Source organism: Mastigoproctus giganteus, chromosome 7, assembly GCF_048544385.1.
Source record: "Mastigoproctus giganteus isolate SK-2022 chromosome 7, ASM4854438v1, whole genome shotgun sequence".
In the NCBI taxonomy this organism is placed as follows: Eukaryota; Metazoa; Arthropoda; class Arachnida; order Uropygi; family Thelyphonidae; genus Mastigoproctus; species Mastigoproctus giganteus.
In genome coordinates this window covers 45,256,315-45,274,142 of record NC_143581.1, presented here as the reverse complement: position 1 = coordinate 45,274,142, position 17,828 = coordinate 45,256,315, and the positions used below count along the sequence as shown (strand labels likewise).

Sequence of the window (17,828 nt, the reverse complement as noted above, 5' to 3'; positions counted from 1 at the left end):
GTCAAGGCTAAGGTCTAAGTTCAAAATAAAATTTCTGCCAAAATAAACAGCAGAGATTCTTACAGCAAGCAGTTCCTTTTTATTTACTCTAGCATATTCTGTTTGTGAATTTTTAGTTAGCAATTAAGCATCTAAATTTTAATTTATTTCTAGAGGCCTTCAGAGGTAGTTAATATAAGAGACATTGGCAAAGGTATTAAACAAAATTTTGCCTCTGAACTTTATATTTAATTTTAAAGTTTACAAATAATCAGGCGCCTCCGTAGCCAGGTGGGAAGGAGCAGCAGTGTGTAGCACACGCTTCTTGATTAGACCGGGGTTCGAGCCCGTCACCACCAAATACGGAGGATGCGGAAAGGTTAGGGAATGACCACCGCATATCCCGGAGCAATATGGCCTTAGTTGCTAATGCTCCTAAAAACCAAAAAAATAACAAAATAACAATACAAATAATCTAGCACGTAGTATTTACCATGTTAAACATATTTTTAATTTACTTATATGAAGTGAAGTGTTTGATTTCAATAAAAGTAAGCCTGTAGAGTATACCCTTTGGCCAACATACATTATACCAGGGGAGCAAACATATAAGTCAAAGAACAAAAACTGTAGATATTCCAGCATTAGTTAAGAAATACAAAGACAAGTGTACTACTCACATAGTGAATGGCAAGAGAGAAAAACCAACTATCTGATTCCAAACCCAATTAAATGCTTCTGAAGTGTCTGTGTAACAATGCGTTTCAAATCAAAGTTTGTACCCTTGCATTCAATTTCAATCATGTAGGGATTCTGGTCTCACTGAACTGAGCACTGAGTATTAGCATTAGTCATATGATGCAAGAAAGCAAGCTTATACAGCATCAGCCAAAAAAAAAAAAAAAAAACCCTTCCCATTTCACCCATCCAGTCACTCCAAATGTTTGTCTAGTTCAGCCTTAAATTTATTTGAGCTATCACTTCCACAAGGATAGATGGAAATCTGTTCCTGCAATCAACTACCCACTGGCTAAAGGCAAACTTACGCATATCTATTCTACAACTGTCTTTCTTCAATTTGAATCTATGCCCCCTCAGGTTCTTAATCTGAGCAAGCGGAAGAATCGCATCATCATTGAGCCTGCTCAAACCATTCAAAGCCTTATACACCTCTATCAGATCACCTCGCTGGTGCCTAGTCTCCAGATGCTACAACTTGCAGAACTTAAGTCTTTCTTCGTAAGTGAATCCCTTTGTTCCTCTCACCAATCTTGTCGCCCTTCTCTGTACTCATTCTAGTAACTCTACATCCTTCCTAAAATGAGGCCTCCAGACCTGTTTACAGTATTCAAAATGTGGCCTGACCATTGCCTTATACAAAGGAATAATCACCTAATTGTCTCTGCTAGCAAAATTCCTATATATCATTGACAATACCCCATGACCTGCTCTGGCAATCTGTCTACAATGCTCAGAAAATTTCATATTTGAATGCACAATTACTCCCAGGTTTTTTTCATTTTCTATCACCCTAAGTGGAGTACCACACAATTGATACATTTCTCTGGGGTTACTTCTACCCATATGCAGTACCCATATACTTTGCATTTGTCAATGTTAAACTTCAGTTGCCACTTCCCAGCCCATCTGTCCAACTTTTCTAGATCCTGTTGCAGTAGCACACTGCCATTAATGTCATTAACAACCCTGCTAACCTTTGTATCATCTGCAAACTTTGACATTAAGTCTGATATAACTTCATCGATATCATTGATAAATATACAAAACAACAGCGGGCCCAACACCGAACCCATGTGACTCCACTAATAACATTAGTCCACAAAGAGCAGTGTCCATTTATTACCAATCTCTGCCGTCTCCCACTCAACCATCACTTTATCCATTGCAGTAACTTGCCCTTAATGCCATACTGCTCCAATTTGTACAGTAGTCTTTCATGTGCAACAGTATCAAAAGCTTTCCTGAAATCCAAGCATATGATATCAAAATTATATTTTGCATCCAGTTCCTTTGTGACCACATTGTAGTATCCAATCAAACTGGTCAGACAAGATTTCCCCTTTACAAACCCTGTGTCTGAACTATTACTGCTGCCTTGTTTAGGTGATCCTGTATCATCTCCTTAACCAGTGACTCCATTATTTTCCCCGGAACAGAAGTTAAACTAACAGGTCTATAATTATTTGTGTCACCCTTTGAACCCCTTTTGTGAATTGGGGATACATTTTCACATCTCCAGTCCATGGGGAACCCCCTGACTCTAAGGATGCTCTCATAATTATGGCTAAGGGTTTGCTTACCTCCTTTGCTGCCTCCTTCATTATAACTGGATAGATTCCATCTGCCCGAGGTGCCTTTTTTATGTTTAACTTCAACAATTTCTTCTCCACTTTGCTCTCAGTTATTACAAAATCACTTATCTCCCAGTTAGAGTTTGATAAACGTCTGGCTTTCCTTCCTTGAATAACTCCTCACGTGTGAATGTAGATGTTATGTTGGTTTTTTTTTTAGGAGCATTAGCAACTAGGGCCATATTGCTCCGGGGTATGCGGTGGTCATTCCCTGACCTTTCCGCATCCTCCGTATTTGGTGGTGACGGGCTCGAACCCCGGTCTAATCAAGAAGCGTGTGCTACGCACTGCTGCTCCTTCCCACCTGGCTACGGAGGCGCCGATGTAGATGCAAAATACTAATTCAGTTTATCAGCTAATTGAGCAGGATCATCAATAGTCGAACCATCTATGCTAAGTGGACCAATCTGATTCATCCCCTTCCTTCTAGACATAAGTAAAGAACTCTTTGCTGTTTTTCTTTCTTTGCGTCCTTTGCCAAAGATTTCTCGTAATCTGCCCTCGCCTTCCTAACCTCCTTTGTGACTTGATTACAGACTATCTTATATCTGCCATAGGCTTCTGTGTTGCCTGATAATTTATATGCATCAGATGCATTTTTCTTTTGTGCTAAAAGCCTCATTAATTCATCCAACATCCATTTAGGCCTGAACCTTGAACAGTATTTCTTAGTTGGCATGAAAAGCCTAGTGGCCTCCAAGATTAAGTCCCTGAAGGCTTCCCATTTAGAATTCACCGTTGGTAATATCATCAGTTGATTCCACTGTACAGAATTTAAAAACTGTCTGAGACCACCGTAGTCACCTTAACGAAAACAAAAACCCTTCCCTTTTCCCTTGATGGTAGTTACATCTTTAAGTAAATCCCACATCAGTACATTGTGATCACTGTCACCAAGTGGTTCCTTTATCTGCAAATTCTTAATGCATGAATTATCACTGCTGATAATCAGATCAAGGGTGTTACTCCCTCTGGTTGCCTCTCGAACATGTTGCTGTAGAAAACAATCCTCCAATAAATCCATAAAAGTTTTGCTAGCGTGTGAGTGATCAACCCACAAGTTCCAGTCAATATCTGGAACATTAAAATCCCCCATTACAAGACATTCTGATTTACTGGTCCATTCTATTTCTCTGCACAACTGTTCATTGTACTCATCAGAGTCATAAGGCCTATAACATACTCCCTCTCATTTTCTCTTTCCCAGTATTTGTGTCATACCAAACAGACTCAACATTGTACTGTCCACCCGTGTAAACTGGATACACTTCCTTAGATTTTATGTGTTTCTTAACTAGCAGCATAACCCCTCCTCCCTTCCTACCCTGTCTGTCCTTTCTGTACACATTGTACTCCCCAAATTCTAATTCTGCACTACTTATATCTGTGTGACACTATGTCTCTGATATCCCAACAATATCTGTCTTTGATGTCTTGATCAGCACTTCAAATTCATCAATTTTATTTACTGTACTTCTGGCATTAGTGTACATGCAAGTATACATGTACTTGTTCTTACTCTTAGTTTCCCTACACGGGCTACAGAAAGGACAGATTCAGGCTTGGATTTATGTTCAACTTGCACAAATACTGTTAATCACAATTCTGTCTTTGCTAATATCTGTTTAAAATGTAGAGCATTACCTGAATAGATGAATCTCTTATACATTTAAAAAATCTGATACTGATAGGACATCTGTTTCAAAGCTACTAATTGCTCGGCAACCAGCAAGTGGCCTCCATTAGTGAACCCATACCAAACTATGAATAATGTATATTACCTAAGTGAACAACCAAGTGGTATATGGAGGAAAAGTTCCATTTAAATACATAATAACTATTATATGTACCTTTAACCGTTATAATTGGGCTGTGTTTGCCCAACGCAGTCAATACTATAGGATTGCAGGGATTTTTCAACACAGAAGATGAAAGAGTATTGCACCATGCTATGTAGGGCATATGCTGGCAAGTTCTACGTGTCAAAGGCACACAGAGTGGTTGTTATGTGTTTAAAGGGAAGTTTTACTACCAGAGACCTTGGCTGGTCACTTAAATAAAATGTGTTTGCTAATTGAGAAGCCAGCAGAAACATATGCTTTGGCAGTGAATGCTATATAATTTAGAAAGATATTTGCAACTTAAGGCAGAACTGTGGATAACAGTATTATCTAAGTTGAACATAAGCCCAAGCCTTGGTACCAAATGATGAGATTCTCCAAACTTTTCTGGAACAAAAATAAAATAAAAGAGAAAACTTAGGTTACATACATAAAGCTATAAGTTGAAATGCATAATTTTAGGCAAATTTTTAATTGCTAATCAATCAGTCAAAATGGTGGCATTTCTTTGTTGTAGGATACTGTGGCAAAGCAAAGGACATAGCTTTGTGGATCGCAGTCAGAACTAGTGCTTCTTTAGTGCTATTATTTAAGAAAAAAAAAAAATAATAAAAAAAAAAATATATATATATATATATATATATATATAATTTTTCTGAGTGTTACAATTGCTGGAAGAAGTCAATAGTTTTTTTATTCTTACCTCTGAAATAACATGACTAGTGGACTGAAATGTATCTACCCATGGCTTGATACGTGGTTTTATAGCACCACTAGACAAAGTGCTCATGCCAGAGCTTAGCACACTTTGAAACTTTGTTGTAACACTACCAACATCCACCAAACAACTCTAAATTGAATGAGATACAGTTGCATTTGTTAGAAAAATGTACAATACACATTAGATAACACAACATTATAAGCAACTACTGAAACCCAAAAGTAAATCAACTTTAACTATGATCTGTAACTAGCCATTATCAGTACCAAAAAAAAAATTGTCCTGTGGCACAAGTTTAACAATCAGACACATTTTAGTTGACTGTACCAGGTTTAGAAATGCTCGTTTTACCGCTTTTAACCATCTGACTGAGCCGTATACACTCAGTCAGATTTTATCCGACAATGACCATGTGTCTGCTATTTTTAATTTCCTAAAATCAGTAAACCTTTTTCCTCATATTTAAAAAAATCTTATTAAGATTTACTATTGTTACTTTTTACTGATATTTGTCTTTTACAGTTTATACGTGTTTTTATAACTTGACGTAGTGACCTAATTCAGTAGGTCACTGGAAGTTTTTACTTTTTATGACAAGGTTTTGGCGCATTATAGCCATAGTTGCTGATGTGCCAATAAAACTCAATCAAACAAACAAACAAACAAACAGTACCAAAAAATTTGAAGCTGTCTCCTTAGTATATCATGCTGGTGTTTTATATTGACCTAGTGCTTTTTCTGTTTACCAGTCCTGGCAATTAAAATCAAAGGCTTTAGATGTTTTGGTAAATAAATTTATGAAATATAACGACAAAGAATTAATAATGAAATTATCAGTTCTTTTCCTACTAATAAAAGTTTTAATTATTCTTTAGTGTTATCAAAGGAAGTTTTAATTAGGTAACTGTCTTTTCATATTATTATTTGTATTTCAGGGTTATGCAGCAAAGTTTCCAAAAGATACAATTATAATTTATACATGTTTATATGTATATTTTTACATTTTGTGCCTTAAGATTCTTACAGGTACTTTTTTTTTTTTTTTTTTTTTGTGTAATGGTTTTAAAAATGCATAAACAGTAAAAATAACATTGAATGAATTTTTTTCCATGATCTTTCATGAGGAATATTTGGCATAAGAAATTATTGGAATAAATATTGGAAGTGGGTGAAGGTTAGTTTTTTCATTTATATTACATTAAATTTACGCTAATGTATGTGTAGTATTTGAAAATCCACTGACAATTCCTTAAATGCAAATCTCCAAATAATTTATCAATGGGGTGAAGAACTTAGTTAACTTCAATCATAAAAAGTCAGAGAATCAGTCATGTCTTATTTCTTGCCAAAAAAAAAGTCTACTGCACCTATGTTCATCTTTGATGACATTCAGATTTCCAGACAAGATCACACATCTCTACTGGCAATCACTCTTTTAATTTCTCCTGGCAGGTGAGTTTTTCTTTTTTTTCTCTTGCCATTACTTATCTTCTAAACAGTACATCTGGAGTGGTGTCCCCCAAACCTCTCTCCCCCCTTGATTCTTTCAAAAGAGGGCAGTCAGGTTAAGGAATAATACATCCCTTAGGAAGCCTCTCCAAGCTGTCTCATAGATGTTCAGTTTCTGCTGCATGCATTTTCTACAGATACTATCACAGGCAATATTCTTCTGAATTGGCATCTGTAGTTCCACTGCTCTCTTCCTAGCCAGTCCAAACATTTGCCTCATCCAGCCAATCACAAATTTCTGCCCAACTCCATACTCACAGAATCAACTTTTCCTCATTTATCCCTTCTACTTCTGTTTTCTGAAATAATCTTCCTTCACATATATTTCCTGAAAATTACAATCTACAGAAATTCGTCTAACTCTTTGCGATTTTCATTAAAAAAATAATAACAAAAAAATATGTATATATCTGTCATGAAATTATGGGAAAACTGCCGAGAGGAGGAAATGTAGCTGACGTTCAACATAAAGCAATTTTCAAAAACTCCTCCTCCCTATTATTATACAATAATTTTTCTTTTTATGATCTGAATAAATAAATAATATTATTGAGATCACTACTGAGACTGTTGTGTATATATCTACATTGTATGTCTTTTTTTTTTTTTTTTTGGCCAAACACCAAAAATATAAATGCAATGCCAACTCGTGGCAGAGAAGAAAATTGCATGGGATGCATAAAGATAATCAGGAGACACAGATGCCTATGGTAGATATAAGATAAAAAGTCTGTAATCAAGCCACAAACGATGCAAAGAAAAACAGTAAAGACTTCTTTACCTATGTAAACTCTAGAAGGAAGGGATGAATCAGATTGGTCCACTTGAAATTGATGGTTTGATTGTTGATGCTTATGCTCAGGTAGCTGACAAACTGATTGAGTATTCTGCATCTACATTCACACATCAGGAATTCTGTAGGGAGGTGGAGGCCAGAAGCTCATCAAACTGATAGGTAGCTTATTCATTTTGTAATAATTGAGAGCAAAAAAGTGGAGGAGAAATTATTGAAGTTAAACATAAGAAAGGCACCTGGGGTGGATGGGATCTATTCAGTTATATTAAAAGAGGCAGCAAAGGAAGTAAGCCAGCCCTTAGCCATGATTATGACACATCCTTAGATTCAGAGGTCCCCATGGACTGGAGATGTGCAAATGTACCCCAATTCACAAAGGGGGATTGAAAAGTAATTACAAGTAATTACAGATCTGTTACTTTAACTTCTGTTCAGGGGAAAATAATGCAGTCACTGGTTAAAGAAGCACTCCAGGATAATCTAAACAAGACTGCAGTTATAGTTCACCCACACAGCATGGGTTGTTAAGAGGAAGTCTTGTCTGATCAATTTGATTAGATACTATGATGTGGTCAAAAAGGAACTGGATGCAAAAAATAATTTTGATATCATATACTTGGATTTTCAGAAAGCTTTTGATAATTGTTGCATATGGAAGACTACTGCACAAATTGGAGCAGTACGGCATTAAGGGCAAGTTGGTACAATGGATAAAAGGATGGTTGAGTGGGAGAAGATAGAGAGTGGTAATTAATGGACACTGCTCTTTGTGGACTAATGTTATTAGTGGTGTCCCCCAGGAATCCGTGTTGGGCCCATTGTTGTTTTCTTTATTTCTCAATGATATTGATGAAGATATATCAGGCTTAATGTCAAAGTTTGCAGATGATATGAAGGTTGGTAGGGTTGTTAATGACAGTAAGGACAGTATTCTATTTCAACAGGATCTAGAAAAGTTGAGCAGATGGGCTAGAGGTGGCAACTGAAGTTTAACATCGACAAATGCAAAGTGCTGCATATAGATAGAGGTAACCCCAGAGTAACATACCAACTGTACACTACTACACCCAGGGTAGTGGAGAATGAAAAAAAAGCTGGGGGTAATTGTGCAGTGAGATATAAGACGTAGAGCTGCTGAAATGAGTACAGAGAAGGGCAACGAGATTAGTGAGTGGAACAAAGTGTTACTGTTACCAAGGAGGAAGGCTTAAGTTCTACAAATTGCAGTCTGGAGACTAGGTACCTGTGAGGTAATCTGATTGAGGTGTATAAGACCTTGAATGGTTTGAGCAAGCTCAATGGTGATGACATCCTTCCTCTTGCCCAGATTTTGCACCCGAGGGGGCCATAAATTCAAATTAAGGAAAGACGGTTATAGAATAGATGTGCAGAAACCAAACTTCCACCTGTCATTGTGGAAGTTGATAGCGTAATAAATTCAAGGATGAACTAGACAAACTTTTGGAGTGAATGGATGGGTGAAACGGGAAGGTTTTTTTTGGCTGATTTTTTATAAGCTTGCTTTCTTACATCATATGCCTGTGCTAATATTAATATTTTAAAAATTCACACATATAATTAAATATTTTTAAAAAAAGAGATTTTAACATTCAGTTTGCCACTTAAATTTTTTTAAAATCAAAATGAAAACAGCCAAAAAAACCTGAACATTTGTAGTTCTTGAAAACAATGGTGATAAATAATGTTCCCGTAGCTATCAAATTGTTCTTATGTTTCTTCAGCTGCCTTTTTTAAATTTCATTAGTTAATTAGTTCCTATATCTTGACCGGGCGCATAGATTCTGGGACCGCAAATGGCTGGAGAGTTTGTGGATTGGGTCATCTGGTAACAATAGTATGAATAGAGATATGGGAGTTCGGCTCCACCCCCTTTTGGAGGCTGTGGTCCTTGCCAGAGACAAATGTTTTAATTTGCCCCACTCCCATACCATTTCCGGTTCCAGCACACATGAAGGGAGTGTTGAACATGCACCTGGTCAGACACGTGTGCCGTGAGCCTGATATTTAAGGTGTGTCACTTGAACTTCATTATTGTTGAGAAAGGAGGCGGATGCCCCCAAAAGCTTCAATGGTGTTCTATCGCTTTTAAATTTAAAATTTTTAATGTATTTTAAATTCATCAATTCATTTTTATTTGTTTTAAAGTAAATCAGTTTTTGGTAAATTATTATTTTACAGTTTTTATTGTATCATTTCAGTATTATTTTATCATTAAATCAGTTTATTTAAACGGCTCGTGTATTTGTCTAAACTTGCGGTAATTAGTTCCTATTAAACTCTTTGGGATTTTGAGGTCACAGTTTACTTCTCAATGTTTCCCCACCACCCATCATTTAAGGGTCACCCATTTGAATCAATGTAAAATTGAGATCTTATACAGCATTCACCAAAAGAACAGCAAGCTTATTTATATGTAAGGTGAGTTAAAAAGGAAAGTAGCAAATGTAATTGCTAAAATTATAAAGACAATGTAATTTTTCAATATAATCCCTATAACATAATCAATATATTCATTATAATTTCAATATAATGTATTTTCTATACATTTTTGCCATTGCACTAAAAGCTTTTCAAAAGCCTGAAAAAATATTTTTTGACTGGTTACTAGCCACTTGTGCAGTACATATTTCACCTCATTATTAGTTTGAATTTGGCATTCAGGTAAATTCTTGTATAGTCTAAAAAGACAAAAATCCAAGAGGCAGTAAATCAGGAATGATTAAGGGACAATGGATATTTAGATAGTTTGAATCATAATTTTTGCACTATTTACAGTTTTTTTTGGGCTACACTATATCTGAACTCTCTTGAAGCAGTAACCTTTAAAAGGTTTTCTTACCTTTCTCTTTGAATAGCAGGCTTTAAATAATGTTTAATAAACAGTAATATTTTTAACTATTTACAGTTTCACTTCTAAAAAATCAATTACTAAAGGCACTGTGGAGTCCCGAATGCTTCCATTTGATTAATGATATTATCAAACAGGCTGATGGCTAACCTTAATGATGCTCACCAAAAATGCTTGAACAACTATTCTTAACTAGACAATAGTTTTTAATTATCAGTTAGATCATTAAAAACTATTGTGTAGTTAAGAAATAGTTGAATCCATATTGTTTTAACATTACTCTATCGATTTAACTAACATTTTCACCTTCAGCCTGCACAACACAAATAAGATGGTGAATATAGAGATGGGGGCAGGCATCATGAGAATTTTGAACTGATTATAATGGAGATACCTAAGAAACCAGCTTTTCATTAGAACATTCAGTTCTACTTTAAAATTGAGTATATTTTTTGTTATTTAATTTCTCATTTTATTTTTGACTCACCCTGCATAAATTCAAATTGAGGAAAGACAGTTGTAGAATGAATGTGCAGAAATTTTCTTTTAGCCAGCAGGTTTGCTGCGTCAAACTTCATCTGTTGTGAAAGTTGATAGCTTAAATAAATTCAAGGAAGAACTGCAGAAACTTTTGAAGCAAATGGATGGGTGAAATAGGAAGTGTTTTTTTTTTTGGCTGATGCTGTATAAGCATCATATGCCTCTACTAATGCTAACTGCAAACATACTAAATGTTCAGAGCAATGCTCCAATATCCTTCATTAATGACACATTCATTATGAATACTAAAATATGTCGCCTAAACAATGTTGTTCTTTCAAATATAGAACTGATTTGCATAACTGTGTTGCACACCATTTTGTTTACCAAATATAACCGAAACTTATGAAGTAAATAAAAGCTTTAATTACTGAAGCACTATTCCAAGACATTAATTTACAAACTAAACCAAACAAGATTTCGCAAACTGTGACACCATTTACAGCAATATCTGAAATATAAAATCAGCATTTTCATCAGCAATAAAAATGTGAGACTTGGGGTTTTGAGTAGCCCAGCTTCCAATAAATCTTTCCTCCTCACTCCCAAGCCAGTGGTCCCTTCTCAGTGGCATTTTCTTTCAACCCAAATTAGAGCAGTTTCAGATTGATATGTAAATACATCATCAATAATTACTCATTTGATGCATAGCATTAGCATTAGTAGAGGCATATGATGCAAGAAAGCAAGCTTATGCAGCATCAGCCAAAAAAAAAAAAAAAAACCCACTCCCATTTCACCCCTCTGTTCATTTGAAGACTATCATATATGTAGGAGACAGGTGTCCTGACAATGTCATTAAGCCACTGTTATTTAAAAATATTGTAATTGTTTAATAACATTCACTTTTTCTCTGACATTACAGTTTTTAACAATGTGATTTAGTTATGATATGAAAATTAGTGAACTCTTTGCTATATGCTGTCAATTTTCATAGACAAAAATAAAACAATATATATAAAAAAATATATAATGAATGCTAAGACAACACCATTTAAATGCAAACAGCCTGCTTCATGTAGTAGTAGTTTTCAGGCCTAAAATAAATGTAAAGAAAAAATACTGTGGAAGTGGTTTAGAAATGCTGACCTACAAGTCAGCATTTCTACAAGTCAGTATGATATGGGAACTAATGATATTTTTGGAATTGCATATGGCAAAATAGTGCTATGTATGGGGAAAAAAGAGCCATGCATGGCTGCACACCTTAGGACAGTAGTTTCCAACCTCTCCTGATGGAGTAGAGCCCCTCCCATTACTAATAGTACTTGGTAATCTCCAAGTACTATTGGTAAATCACGATAATTTTTCCTGTATAACTAGTTGAAAAAATAATTAACATTCATAGTTACAAGTAGTTTGAGAATGTATCCAAGGTTTAAAAGGTTTTTCTGTTGAAATAAAACTATATTGACTAATCTTAGTATCTATTTTCACCACAAAAATGAAGAAATTCATGGATATTACAGATTTCGATTTTTATATCTTTAATGAAGAATCATTAATTGATAAATAAATATAAACTTGTACATGTATATAACATTTATTTCATTTATATGTTTTTATATTATAATATATAATATAAACACATATAAATGAAATGAATATTATATATTTATTTATGATAAAAAAATTCAAATGAGGGCCCTAAACCTGAGGTTGGTTGGGGGGGGGGGTGACATTTGGCTAGTGTAGCAAAGCAAATGTCACCCCACCCCAACCAACAAATTCCTAAAATGCCTAGTGGGGATGGGAATCACCACATTGTTAATGATCCATATTAATCTGAACACGTTATTCATATTTATAAATTTCTAATTAGCTTCTTACCTCTATTTTTGCTTTTTCTTGTTCTGTTGACTGAGTAAATGTTTTATTCATCTCCTCCTAAATAATAAAGAATAAATTTAAATGTTTATCTCATTTATATATGAGGTACATTAAAAAAGTTCCCAGAATTTTACTATAAAAGTTTACTGAGTGAACAGTTGAGCTTACTAACATAACTCCCTTCAAAGTGCCTTTGTGGATTTATTCGATGATTGTTTTCTGCAGCAGCAGCATGTTCGAGAGGCAACCAGAGAGGGTAATACTCTTGATCTGGTTATCAGCAGTGATCATTCGTGTATTAAGAATTTGCAGATAAAGGAACCACTAGGTGGCAGTGATCACAGTGTACTGATGTGGGATTTACATAAAGATATAATTACCATCAGGGGTAAAGGGAAGGGTTTTTGCTTCCGTAAAGGTGAGTACAGTGGTCTCAGACAGTTTTTAAATTTTGTACAGTGGGATCAACTGACGATGTTACCAAAGGTAAATTCTAAGTGGGAAGCATTCAAGGAATCAATTGTGGAAGCTACTAAAATTTTCATACCTATTAAGAAATATTGTTCAAGGTTTAAGCCTAAATGGTTGTCAAATGAACTAATGAGACTCATGACAGAAGAAAAATGCATGAGATGCATATAAATTATCAAGCAACTCAGAAGCCTATGGCAGATATAAGCTAGTCTGTAATCAGGTCACAAAGGAGGTTAGGCAGGCGAAGGCAGATTACAAGAAATCTTTGGCAAAGGATGCTAAGAAAAACAGCAAGGATTTCTTTACTTATATAAATTTTAAAAGGAAGGGATAAATCTGATTGTTCCACTTGATATCGATGGTTCGACTGTTGATGATCCTGCTCAGATAGCAAACAAACTGAATGAGTATTTTGCATCTACATTCACACATGAGGAGTTATTAAGGTTTGAAAATGGCAGAAGGTTATCAAATTGTAGAAGGGTGCTTAATGATTTTGTAATAACTGAGAGCAAAGTGGAGGAGAAATTGTTGAAGTGAAACATAAGAAAGGCACCTGGGGTGGATGGGATCTATCCAGTTATATTAAAGGAGGTGACAAAACAACTAAGCAAACCCTTAGCCATAATTATGAGAGCATCCTTGAACTCAGGAGAGGTCCACACGGACTGCAGATTTGCAAATGTATCCCCAACTCACAAAGGGGGATCGAAGGGTGACACGAGTAATTACAGACCAGTTAGTTTAACTTCTGTTCCGGGTAAAATAATAAGAGTCACTGGTTAAAGATGCATTGCAGGATCATCTAGACAAGAGCAGACACAGCATGGGTTTGTTAAGGGAAAGTCTTGTCTGACAAATTTGATTGGATACTATGATGTGGTTACAAAGGAACTGGATGCAAAAAATAATTCTGATTATCATATATTTGGATTTCAGGAAAGCTTTTGACACTGTTGAGCATGGAAGATTACTGTACAAATTGGAGCAGTATAGTATTAATGATAAGTTGCTAAAATGGATAAAAGGGTGGTTGAGTGGTAATCAATGGACGCTGCTCTTTGTGGACTAATGCTATTAGTGGAGTCCCACAGGGTTTGGTATTGGGCCCACTGTTGTTTTGTATATTTATCAATGATATTAATGAAGTTATATCATGCTTAATGTTAAAGTTTGCAGGTGATACAAAAGTTAGCAGGGTTGTTAATGACATTAATGGTAGTGTGCTACTGCAACAGGATCTAGAAAATTTGGGCAGATGGACTGAGAAGTGGCAACTGAAGTTTAACATTGACAAATGCAAAGTACTGCATATGGGTAGAAGTAACACCAGAGAAATGTATCGATTGTGTGGTACTACACTTAGGGTGGTAGAAAACGAAAAAGACCTGGGAGTAATTGTGCATTCAGATATGAAATTTTCTAAGCATTGCAGACAGGCTGCCAGAGAAGGTCATGTGTCATTGTCAATGATATACAGGAATTTTGCTAGTAAGGAAAAGGAGGTGATTATCCTCAACTGTATAAGGCAGGGGTGGGCAACGTTTTTTGAATAAAAGGCCATATTCATTTTCAGAAATAGTGGAAAGACCGTACCGATCCTTCGAACCACTACTTACGAAGTAAAACATACTTAATTATCAGTGTTAAATTTTATTACATATAACTACAGAAAAGGCAAATAAATTTCAATAAAACATACATATTTACAATATTCTCATCATAATACATCTACCTACATTTTATATGAACACAAAATTTAAAAAAATATAATTATAAAGATAATAAATTTTCTAAATTGTTATTCAAATGAAAATTTATAGCAATTATTTAACATTCTCTCTGTGTATTATACAAGAATAATTAGGGAAAAAACTGTACTATTGTAAAAAATTATTTAATATGAGTTAACTAATGAGTTGAAGATTTAATGCTTTGGTTGAGTTGTTTACTAAAAAAGATGTCTCGGCTGAAACCACTTCGATTGCACACATTTTTAATGAGCTAAACTCATCAGAATGCATTGGTTTCAGCCGAAACATCTTTTTTGATAATTAATTAATGAGATTTTTGGGTTTGTTTTTTATTAGATAACAACTGGATATTAGGCTCCATCTTAGTTGTACGCAACTTGGGTTGGTCTTCTAAATGAATATCAGATATCTGAGTCCTTAAATGACTTTTAATTTGTGTAAGGTATGAAAAAGTTGATTCGCAACAATATGTAATTGCAAAGCAAGACAGCAGTTGATGAGCATGTTGACGTAAATGTGGTTATTCAACTGCATTTTTCCATATTTCAATAGGATCTTTTTTTGTATCAAAAAAAGTCTTTATCATATTATCTTCTCCTAATTCAATTAATTCCATCTGTAGTTCCGTGGGTGCCGTCAGGATATCAACTAAATGTGGCTCATATGCCAATTTCATTTCTAAAGTATGTTCTTCGAAATCAGAAAATCTATCATTGTATTCTTCAATTAGCATATCCAATACGGTTATGTAGTCTTTGAAATTGTCACATACAACATATTTCTGCTCCTTTAACATATTTTTTAAATGAGAGAAATGTTCCCCAGATATTTCTGATTTAGAGAAAAGAGTTTTGTAAAAAATTAATTTTTTGCCACATGTCATATATATATGTCTTGTTTTTCCCTGCCAATAAACATCTAATTCATTTTGCTTTTCCATAATATTACACAAAAACGCAGCATTTCTACAAAATTCTTCATCTAATAAATCACATTCTTGTTGTTGTTCCTCGTAAAATATTTTAATTTGTTTTCACAAAGCCAAAACTTTTACTAAAATTTGTCCTTTTGATAACCAGCACACTTTACAATAATATGGCAAGTCGACATTATAGGTCTCATCATCCAATATAAGCATCCTTCGAAATTGGCGATGTCTTAAAGCATTTACTCGAATAAAGTTAACAATTGCAATAATTTTGTCCAAAGTATTGCTCAATGTGGAGGATTTAGCACAAAGGTTTTGTTGGTGTAATATACAGTGGAACGAAATTAACTTTTCTAAATTGGGCTTTTCTTTTTTTAACAATGAAACGAATCCTTCTCGCTTTCTCTCAAAGAAAGTGCACCGTCCGTGCATGCACTCACCAGGTTACCAAGGTTTAGTCCTCTCTCAAGACACATTTCTTTAAAGTTGTTAAAAATATCAATTCCACGAGTCCTTCCAGTGAGCGTACCCAAAGCCAGTAGTGCCTTGTAACAATGAAAATCTTCAGTTATAGCACGAATAAAATATAATATTTGAGCAGAGTCATTTCTATCAGTGGTTTCATCTAACGCTATTGAAAAATATACATCTTTAGAGTGAATTATTACTTGAAGTTGTTCTCCTACATTCTGAGCTAATTCATGTTGTCTATTAGTTATAGTTTTTCTTGACAGAGGTAATTGTTTGTATTTGTCAACTTTTTCTGGATCCAAACATCCTACTGTTTCAAACAATACATTCCTTTATCATTTCAATGTCACTAAATGGTTTGCCTTTTTTTCCAAGTACATGCACTATTTTGTATGTAACATTGGCTGCAAAGTTCCTTGCTTAATAAAAGCACCAAAAGCCTTTTCCTGGTGCTGTTTTTCTTTCTTCATTTTTTGAAGTGCAGATTTACGAGCTTCTCCTTCTAATTTTACATATTTATGGTCCTTGTGAGATAGATAATGTTGATTTGCATTTCATTTTTTAATGTTGTTAGTGCTGTATTACATATCAAACAAACCATTTTGTCTTTCACAGAAATAAGAAAATACTGCATCTCCAAATCTTCTTTAAATGTTCTGTTTTCTTCATTCAACTTCCTTTTAACTTTTTTGGACATGATAGGCAATCTAAAAATTAAGCAATTGTGAAATCAAACATAAGAAATTACAGAATTACAAAATTCAAGACAAGAATACATACAGTTGTCAAAATATTCACAGTTACAAATATGCACATAAAAGCAACAGATAAAAAATCACGATGTCACAATTTAAATTTTAAAATAAAAAACTATTTTCGTCAAATTATTAACTCTGTTAAAATAAATATTTTTTTTATTTTAACAAACTTAACGGAGGATTAGAATTTTTCTTTTATTAAATAGCTTTCGTTTTTTATCATTTGTGGTACATAAAAATGATTTTTAAATAAATAGAAAAAGTTAAACATGATATATTTTACTTTTTAGATCAAAAAATTTGTATTTTCCTTTTTTAATTATCTGAATAATGTTTCTATATTGTGAAAAAAAAAATAAAGCTTTTTATTATTAAAACATTTTGAATATTTAATTTTAAAAAAATATTAGTTTAAAAGTAGTAGGATTATTTAATGATTTTATTTCATCTTTGTGTGACAAAGGCCGCACATAAGATCTTAGAAGGCCGCAAGCGGCCTTAAGGCCACGGGTTGTCCACCCCTGGTATAAGGCAATGGTCAGGCCACACTTTGATTACTGCGTACAGGTCTGGAGACCACATTTTAGGAAAGATGTAGAGTTGCGTGAGCGAGTACAGAAAACGGCAACAAGATTGGGGAGGGGAATGAAGGGGTGGTCTTAGCAAGAAAGCTCTGCAAATTGCATTATACGGAGACTGGGTGCCTGTGAAGTGATCTGATGAGGTGTATAAGGCCTTGGCAGGGTTGAAGGCGCCTCTGTAGCCAGGTGGACAGGAGCAGCAGTGCGTAGCACATGCTTCTTGATTAGACCGGGGTTCGAGCCCGTGACCACCGAATACGGAGGATGCAGAAAGGTCAGAGAATGACCACCGCATATCCCTGGAGCAATATGGCCTTAGTTGCTAATGCTCCTAAAAACCAAATAACATAACATAACAGGGTTGAGCAGGCTCATTTCTGATTAGATTCTTCCTCTTGCACAGAC

General features: G+C 34.7%; 1 protein-coding gene across 2 annotated transcripts in view; it reads right to left on the bottom strand.

Annotated features, from left to right (window-relative positions):
- Positions 1–17,828, bottom strand: part of Cog4 (conserved oligomeric Golgi complex subunit 4) — a 182,687-nt gene that overhangs the window by 51,334 nt on the left and 113,525 nt on the right. For both annotated transcript variants that reach the window (XM_090376878.1, XM_090376879.1), the window contains exons 16-17: positions 12,458–12,514; positions 4,896–5,042 (exon numbers count right to left, since the gene is read on the bottom strand). In XM_090376878.1, the coding sequence (XP_090233004.1) occupies positions 4,896–5,042; positions 12,458–12,514 (204 nt within the window). The remainder of the gene's footprint in view (positions 1–4,895; positions 5,043–12,457; positions 12,515–17,828) is intronic.